The 9,291-nt window shown below is 56.5% G+C and overlaps 1 protein-coding gene across 1 annotated transcript; it reads right to left on the minus strand.

The window, feature by feature from the left end:
- Positions 1–683: 683 nt before the first annotated feature.
- On the minus strand, positions 684–8,840 carry MONBRDRAFT_34096 (uncharacterized protein; the record flags this gene model as incomplete). The annotated part of the gene is made up of 18 exons (XM_001749401.1): positions 684–999; positions 1,112–1,204; positions 1,294–1,452; positions 1,528–1,763; positions 1,851–1,901; positions 2,044–2,151; positions 2,296–2,422; positions 2,501–2,595; positions 2,690–3,343; positions 3,461–3,617; positions 3,775–3,977; positions 4,058–4,212; positions 4,297–4,361; positions 4,432–4,477; positions 4,583–4,690; positions 5,058–8,266; positions 8,372–8,577; positions 8,759–8,840. 18 exons carry the CDS (start codon positions 8,838–8,840, stop codon positions 745–747), a joined length of 6,009 nt encoding a protein of 2,002 aa, XP_001749453.1. The 3' UTR covers positions 684–744.
- Between the last annotated feature and the right edge of the window lie 451 nt (positions 8,841–9,291).

Here is a 9,291-nt window from a genome sequence, read left to right on the forward strand (position 1 = left end):
CTCAACTGCTCTGCTCTGAGTTGCCTTTGCCTGATCTGTTGCTAAATGGTGTCGCTTGTGCAGGTGGCACGCTACCCATTATTGATGACAACAGCATTACAGCACGCTGCCCATGAGGATCAAGCCAAGCTTGGGGCGGTGCTCGCTCTTGCCAAGGAAATGGCACAGGACGTTGACACGAGCGTGCGGGCAGCCGAGGCAGCGCTGGCGCTAACCTCACTGAAAGCAAGCGTAGGGGGTGCATGGCCAAACACGCTCTCTGAGGATGCTCGAATCCAGGTCGACAAATCAGGTGTATCAATCCAGCGCACAAGCCCCAAAGGGCGTAAAACACACACTCGCCGCGTTGTGCTGCTCCATCAGCCAAACTATTCCCAGGCCAGCATTTTACTTCTAAAAAAGCGTCGCTTCTCCAAAAGCTACGACATTGACGAGCTATTCAGTTTCGAGACAACTGAGGCCAAGCACACGCCTGATCACGCTGGCGTGGTGCTGCAGCCTGTGCCACACAGCAATCGCACCCTGATTGTGTCCTCGGCTGCTATGAGCGCTTATATAAAATCTCTGCCTGCCAGTTGAAGAAAGCTCTCTCGTAGCGGCAACCTGCTCTTCAGAGCCAAATTGATCACAAATTGATAACTGGGCAAGGGCTATGCTTACGGCTGGGGGATGGTTTTTTTTTTCTTTTTTTGACTCGATTGGCTCTTAGCCTGCACAGCGGCGGTTGAGGCACTGGGGCTGGCCTCACAAGCCCTTGGCAATGTAGCGAACAATCGCTGCGGTATGATGGATGCGCTCGTGTGGCGTGCGCACGCCGTGGCGGGCACGCGGGTACACTTGAAGCTCATATGGTTTGCCGAGCTCGTGCAGGCGATCAATGAGTGTGGCCGTGTGCGAAAAGTGCACATTCTCATCGCTCAAGCCGTGCATGATCAGCAACCGTCCGTACTCGTCGGGGAACCCATTTGCCATTTCTAGGACGCTGCCACGACGGTATGCCTTCGACAACGAGATTTAAAAGCAGGGAAAAGTAGGTGAATAGAAGAGACGGACAGGCGCGTGGGCGAAAAAAGAGAGAGAGATCTTTAAAGGCAAGGCTCGAAACACACACCTCGGGTTCGTCCTTTGGCTGACCCATGTAGCGCTCTGTGTACCCCGTGTCATACGCTTCCCAAAGCGTGACGGGTGCACCTGCCACGGCGACCTATGTGCATTAACCCCAGGCGTGAGCTCGTTCACACACACATAATATGGTCCCACCATTGAGGGGTCTGAACAGAAAGAAACACAAACCTTGAAAAAGTCAGGCCGCGTTGCCAGAGCGATCAAGCTAGCATAACCACCATAGCTCCATCCGTGCACGCCGACTCGAGAGAGATCCAAACCAAGCTCGGGGTGCTGGCTATGCAGTGTTTGGAGAGCTTTGATTTGATGGTCAATCTCAAAGGTACCCTAGAGAAAGAAGAGCGGGTCAGCGACAAGCACCATTGCCCCAGCCAGTCTGGTCCAAAGAAGAGCCAAGCCTACCATGCGCCGGTTCAGGGGCTCCTCGAACAGACGTCCGCGGCCCGTGGATCCATGCACGTCAATCATCACCACGTTGAAGCCGCGATTCAAAAAGGCTTGAAAAAGAGCAGCGCGCCGCCGGATGGGGACATCCTGGACCAGCTGGACGTGTGGGCCTCCATACACGTACAAGACCACGGGCCGAGGCTGATCACTGGACTGTGTCGCAGAAAGAACCATTGAATGGTATGTGCAGCCTACGAGCCAGCAACAAGTCCACCAGTACATGGGATGAGAAAAGCATCGAACAGCTCTCATGCAAAAAAAAAAGGGGGGGGGCGTACCGTTTGGCATGACGATGGGGAAAAAGCGCGGCCTCAGGTGCAATGCCGACACTACATGATCAAGGACCGACAGAAACCGTCATCAGGCGAGCGTTAGTGATGTAGTGCCCCTTCAACACTTTTTTTTTTTTTTTTTTTTTTTTTTTTCCACTGAAAAGGCCTCAACAGAGTGTCAACAAGAGACGCGCCGTACTTTCGGTACTTTGCAACATGGTATACGAGCCGCTCTCGAGAACAAGCAGTGCCAGCTGCGGTGCCTGATGCGAAGACTCCAGCGTCACCAAGGCTTGCTTAAGCTGCGCTGATGGATGACCGGTACAATGGAGCCCTACAATCAATCAAACAAGCTTGACTGAGTATTGATCTGAAGTACCCGAGGCAGCATCCGAGGCCCGCTCGCCGGAAAAAATGAAGAAGAAACTAGGAGACGGTGGCACGGGCAAACCTTCTGGAGAGAGACGCTGGAAATCTGCGGCATAGGACACGCTAGCCAAGGAGTGCTCGCCAGCCACGAATGCTTGCCAATGTGCCGGCACCGCCGTCATGTACATGTGCGCTTGCAAGGGTGTATCCTAAAAAAAGTATCGCAGCAGGTGATGAGCGTCGCATTGCTACCCAGCAAAAGCTGACACGCGAGGCGGCTGACTCACCTTGCGCGCGAAGAAGCAGAAGCGGCCCGTGGCCATGTCCAGCTGCACAGACGCCGAGTCCAGTACGGGCCACTTGCCGCTTGTGACCGGAACCACTGCATGCATGACAGCGTGCGGGCCATGGTGAGCCGAGTCAACCACCATGTGCTGCGTTTTGCATGTGAGGTCAAAAGTGGGAGCCACGAATACCTTGGGTGCCGCTGTCTGTGCGCTCAAAGAGCTCAATGTGATCAAAGCCGCTTCGATCAGTGATCCAGTAGCCAACGATGCGCGAGCCCTGGCTGCCGGCAGCGGGCTTGAGCAGGTCTTCAGCGACAAAACCAATGGTCGTGTAGGTGTTGACCCAAGAGCGGTGCGTCACTTCAAGCATGACTTCCGTCTCGCGGCCTTCGTCGTGAAGCAGCGCGGTCTTGCTGGTCAGTTCAAGGCGGAGATGCCGCTGAGCGCGATCAAGGGTCAGCAGCCAAATGCGGTGGGGCGAGCCAGCAAAGCCGGCGTTGACGAGATACTCGCGGTCGGGGTGGGCCAGCTCCATGACACCCCGCGTGGCCTTGGCCATGAGCCCCGGCGTGTCTGGCTGAGCCAGGCAGGCTTCAAAGTCGATGGCCACAAGCGTGAGCGCAGTCAGGGCGTTCGCATCACCGGCCCGCGGATAAACAAAGGTGCTATCTTCGCCACCAGGAAACATCTGGTCCGTGACATGCACTTGGCGAACGTGGCCCTCGTCCACAAGTTCCACCAAAATACTGCTGCCGTCTGGAGCCCACCAAAAGCCAGTGAAGCGGCTAAATTCTTCCTGGACAATATAAGAAGGAATACCCGCCGTCTGGTGCTTTTTGGTGCCTGCCATGAGAGTCAAGGTGCAGAATAAGGGGCATGCTGCAGCTTGGGGCGAAGCCAAGGCGGCGCGAGCAATTTGGCCAGCAAATAGGCGGCTCGGTTTCGCGATTGGCGACATACCTTGGTCTTTGGCGTCGGTGATGGCCCAAAGACGATTGACGTCGGTGTTCTCAAGCCACACCTCGCCGTCATGGCAGTACGCCAGCCAGGAGCTGTTGCCCGGGCAGAGCTTGGCATCGAAGCGAGCCCGGGATGGCAGCAAATGGGGCGGCGTGGTCTAAAGCAAAGAGAAGACGATTCGTGTGAGACCAGGCCAAAGTCAGGTGTAGCCTCTGAACCAGTGGCCACCTGCACGGCTGCGGCTGTTTGGCAACCACGAGATTGGGCGAGGCGCAGCCCAGAGTGGCAGCGGTTGGCGAGGGCAGAGCACGCACCGGCTTGCGCGTTGTCGCCTCACGCATGAGAGCGTGCGTTGAGGCAAAGGGGAAGAAGATGACATCCTCCGCCGGGTCATAGACAAAGCTTGTGACACCAGTCGTGTATTGGCGTTGACGCTCGCGGAGCAGCTCTTCCTCCTTGGTCTGAGCAGCGGCAGCAGGCTGTGCCAGGACGGCAGTCAAGTTTTCAAGTTTGGGCACTAGACAACCCGAGCCCAGTTGTGAGCACTGACACTTTGGACGGCATGTTGGAGAGAGAGGCGGGGGAGAGAAGACTCACCGGGGCCATTCACTTGGAGGCGGAAAATGTCTTGTTGGGAGCCCTGCTCGAGCGAGAAGAGGAAAAAGAGGCAGCTCCCATCCTTGCTCCCGCACACATGACTTGGGCGGCAAGCTGGCAGCTTGTCCTCTGCGGCCAAGAGCGTCCGCACTTCCCTGTACCAACACGATCACGACAGCAAGAAGGGGGTCAGTCAAACAAGGCCATTGCTCAACTGGTCGAGGCACTTGAGCACGCACCCAAGCAGAGACGGCCACGCCGCCATTTGTCCTGTCGTCGCTGTTGCCATGTCCATTTCCAAGAGCTACGACGGCAAATGCATCGCCCGTTCCCAAGCCGTGGACAAAGCCGACCGTGAGTCAAACGGAACGAACCACACGGCAGGCAAAAGGGGGTCGGTCCGAATCGAAACGACACGCGCTATCCGACCCGCGAGCGCGCACAACGTCACACACACACTGCTCACAACCACTGAACCGCGCCCGCGCGCGTTTCATTTTTTTTTTTTTTTTTGCGTTCACTTACATAATAGGCGAGGTCACATCAAAGAAAATGCAGTAGTATAAGCAGTTGATGTAGATACCATATGGCAGCAGTGGTAAAAGAAGCGGGTTTAAAGTGAGAAGTTGAAGACTAAAAATGCTGACTTTGCGGGTCAAGTTATTGCGACACATTTTGGTTGGGCAGAAAGACAAGATGTTGTGTTGTGGTTTGTGACGACGAGCACGCCTTGCTCATTCGGTCATCGATTTGACAAGGGCACGTCCACAACACAACACAACACATTGGGCAAGACAAAGCAGTCGACACAAGAAGGGCCAAACGGTTTGATCGAAGCTAAACAAATCTAGCAGGATGAAGCGAGTCTCAGAGTCGCCTCGCTAGTTCAGAGTTAGAAGCTCCATCAGAACAACACAAACGATTTACGGACAGCGCGGCCGGTGCTCGTACCACTCACGGGCACACGTCGCTCAGACTGACAGTTGCCAGCGCACATTACTCGAGGTCCTGAAGGGCATTTACAATGACATCAAAGGTGGGCCGCTCGTGCATGGGGCCAGCCATGCAAGAGAGACTGAGATTGGCCAGGCCGACAGGCACGTCGCAAGCATCCGTATCCAACTGCAGACGATGTCCGGCATCCAGCAGCTGACCGAGTCGATAGAGAAAGGGGCCGCGAAAGTCGCCAAACTGTCCAACCAGATCCGGGACCTTTTGGTGCGCCGTCTCATAACACAACACGCCAAAGGCAAAGACGTCCACCTTGAAGCCGTCGTGTGCTTCCCCGCGCAGCACCTCGGGGCTGAGGTAGAGCGGAGTCCCCAAGCTCATGGTGTACTGGAGATTGGCCGAGTGAACGGCTGCCGATGCATCAACATCGCTCATGTCGTCGTTGCCTTCAGCTTTGCGGTAGAAGCGCTTGACACTCCCAAAGTCGGAGACCTTGGCCCGAAAGTCGCTGGAAATGAGCACGTTGCCGCTCTTGAGGTCACGGTGTGCCACGCCATGGCTGTGCAGGTGCTCGATACCCCGGGCCACATCCAAAAGAATACTCAGCTTTTGCGCCCGCGTCAGGCTCTCCTTCAACAAGACCTGGGCCAGTGAGCCACGATCTACGAGCTCGAGGACCAGAAAGGGAACATCCGTGCCATCGGCAGGCATGTGGCCAGCGCCAAAGAAGCGCACGAGCTGGGGATGACGGAAGCGCTGTAAAAAATTGATTTCGCGATCAAAGACACCCTCGGTCATCTCGTCAAAGGACATGCCCTCGCGGAGGAGCTTGACACAGACGCGCATGTGGTCCCAGTCGGCCGCATAGACAGAGCCAAATGCGCCCTGCGAGTCGCCATCGATGCGCTCCAAAAGGCGAATCTCCGAGGCATCAATTTGCCAGCCTCGCTTGAGCTCCTCCACCTGAGCCTCGGTGTCGCTGAGAAGGCGCTGCTTGAGCTCAATGTTGTCGTACATGCGACGCAGGCGGCGACGCGCCAAGTAGGCTACGATCAGGAGCAGGGCGAGACCGGGAAAAATGAAAACAACGGCGACGGCACCCTTGTAGTCCCAAAAGCTGGGCTTGACGGCCTTGCACAGGCCACCGGCGTTGGTGTAGCCCGAGGTGCAACGACAGTTGATGGCGTGATAATGCAAGGGAGCAAAGTCGATGGACATGTCGGCGGAGACGACGACGGCAGTCCCGTAGTCGGGCATGATCTCGCATTGGACGGGGCTATTGACGAAGGAAAGGCTGGGCACGACGTCGAGACGCAAGAGCTGCATGCCATCGAGCCAATAGTTTTCACCCGGCTGAAGCTCAAAGGAGATGAGTACGCGGTAGTTGAGGTCAACGTTGTCGAGGTTGTTGAGGTCAACGTTATTGGAGAAATCCATCACCGAGACGCCGTGGGTGAGGCAGGTGCGCAGGATGCTCGCAGCGCCGTAGGTAAAGAGATCCGAGTCTTGCATGCCACGGGCAGAGAAGCTTTGGGTGCCCATGACGGTGCAAAATGCAGGCATGTGATCGAGGGCCGTGTTGCTAATGTCCAGCACCTGAACGGGGAAGACGTTAATCTTGGAGAGCTGGGGATTGTTGTTGATACTGGCTTCGACGGCGCGAGGCGCGTTGACGGTGAGCGCGGTGAGGCCTTCATTAAACTGCACAAAGAGCGAGTCGATGTAGGCGCCGCCTAGCGAGATGACTTGGCAGTCACTGTTGGCCACGCTAATGAGAGAAAGAGAGTTGGGTAGGCGATTGAGGGTGAGGGTTGTGGAGCCGTTGAGGGCGCAGAGCTGGGGCCCTCCGATTTGGAGAATGCTGAGGGCTGGGGCGCTGTGGAGGACGCTTTGCAGCATCTGGGGCTCCAAACTGCAGCCCGAGCTGTTGAAGGAGGCCAAGTTGCGAAAGGGGTGCTGGGTGGTGGCCACAATGCAACCGTATTCGGCACTTTGGGAGGAGATGGAGAGGAGGGTGACGTTGTTGGGAACGCCGAGGGCCTCAACGTCAACGCGAGACATGCGGTGACCACCAATATCGAGCTGGCTGAGGCGGTGGAGCTTGGAGAACAAGCCATCGGGGAGGGTGGTGAACATGTTGCCGCCGAGCATCAGCGAGCGAAGGCTGACGGTGTCATCAAACAGGCCCGAGGGGAGGGTGGTGAGGAGGGAGTTGACCACGTAAAAGTCTTGGAGGCGGGTGAGGCCGGCAAAGAGGCCGGCGGGGAGGTGGCGGATGTTGGTAGCGCTGGCACTGAAAATCTCAAGGTTGGGATTGTTTTGGAAGAGGGGGGCGGGGAAGGTGGTGAAAAAGTTGTCACACATGTCAGCGTAACGAAGGTGGGGGTTGTTGTGAAAGATATCGGGGGCCAACTCGGTGAGGCTATTGCCAAAGATGATGAGGTTCTGCAGCTGAGGGTTGTGGGCGAAGATGGTGGAATCGAGGGTGGTGATGGCGTTGTTGCTAATGGTGATGTTGCGCAGGGCGGGGAGCTTGGCAAAGACGTCAGCATCCAAGGCTGTCAGTCGGTTGTTCTCGAGGTGGATGCGCTCGAGGGCGGTAAGGGGATCAAGAACATGGGGCTGGAGGCTGGTAAAGTGGTTGTCAGACAGGTCGAGTTCGGTGAGTTTGCTGAGATGGCTGAAGACGCCCGAGTCAAAGGCAGTCAGGCGATTGGCAGCCACGGAGAGGTAGGTCATGGCACCAGCGCTGAAGGCGCCTGTGAGGAGGGTCAAAAAGTTGTTGGCCAGGCTAAACACTTCGAGGACGGGAAAGTCGTTGTTGGGATCAAGGGCCATCACTTCGAGCATGTTGCCGGACATGTCGAAAACGCGAAGATTGTTTGAGGCGGTGAAGCAATCAGGATCAATTTGTTCAATGGAATTGCCACTGAGGTTGGCCACGGTGGGTCTTGCACAGGTGAAACTTTCAGCTTCGAGGCTAAAGATGGGGGAGTTGTGAACGTTGATGATTTCGACCTGACAGGGCAAGGGGGGAAGATGGGTAATGGCGGTGGTATCAAAGTTAATTTCGCGAAGGGCGGGAAAGTTGGAGATGGCGCGGACGTTGTCAAGGTCAACATTTTGAAGGCGCAGGGACTGGAGATTGGGGGCGTCAAAGTGTGGGAAGGAGAGGAGTCGAGAGCAGTTGATGAGCTCAAAGTGAAGGAGGTTGGGCAGGGTGATGTGGGTGTCGATGCTCTTGAGGGCGGCCAGGTCCTGAAGAATGACGCGCGAGGTTCTGAGGATGAAGGGGTCGAGGGCAAAGACTTGGAGGTCGGGTGTGCCGACAACGCTGAGTTGAGTGAGATTGAGATTTCGGACCATGTTGGGATCGTGGGGCATGCAACGGAGCTCGACGCTGTGGATGTTGGGCCAGGCTCGATCGCCAAAGAGGTCGCAGCATCCGCCCGAGTCGTCACCGTACATGAGCACGGTGGTAGCGTTGGTAAGTTGCAGCAGATCCGCGAGCTGGGGCAGCACAATGTCATTTCGGCAGTCGACCACAAAAGCGGCCGTGCGATTCTCGGCTATCAAAGGGAGCGAGGGGAGGGAAATGAAGGAAGGGGGTGGTGGTGAGCTGAGGCGTGTGGCGCGAGTTTGAGGCGCACATGTCCATAGATATGGGAGAGAAGCGCCTCGAGGTGACAGAGGGGGAGGGGGCGGGTTGCTGATGACGCGCGTGACGGAAGAGGCGTTTGATTCACGTACCAGCTGCATTCGGGATGAGAGCCGCCATCAGGAGGACAAGGGTGACCGCCGTGAAGCAGCTCGAGATGCACGACGCCGCCATGACGAGAGACGGTGCGAGGCTTGCACACGAAAATCAAGACAAACGGGGTGCGTGCGGTGTCCCAACAAGCCGCACCCGAATCCAGCAGCCCCAACCCTGCGCACTCGCGCAACGGCAACCGTGACCACGACCACGACCGCGACCGTGACCGTGACCGTGACCGTGACCGTGACCGCACACACACACACGCGCGCGCTCTCTCTTTTTTCGTTTTTCTTGGCTCGGCGAGGTTCTGCGACCCGAAGAAGGAAAATGTAAGAGTGAGAGAGAGTGGGTGGGTTGGGAGGGAGATGAGAGACGGGTGATGAGGGAGAGCGAGATGTAAAGAGAAAATCAAGCAAGAAGAGAGAAAGGATGATGAGACCACACAAAATCAGAGATGAGAGAGTGCGTGTGGATGTCAGCAAGACAAAGTGAAATGCGCACATGTGTTCACAGAGAGAGGGAGAGA

This window comes from Monosiga brevicollis, genomic scaffold (genome assembly GCF_000002865.3).
Source record: "Monosiga brevicollis MX1 MONBRscaffold_30 genomic scaffold, whole genome shotgun sequence".
In the NCBI taxonomy this organism is placed as follows: Eukaryota; class Choanoflagellata; order Craspedida; family Salpingoecidae; genus Monosiga; species Monosiga brevicollis.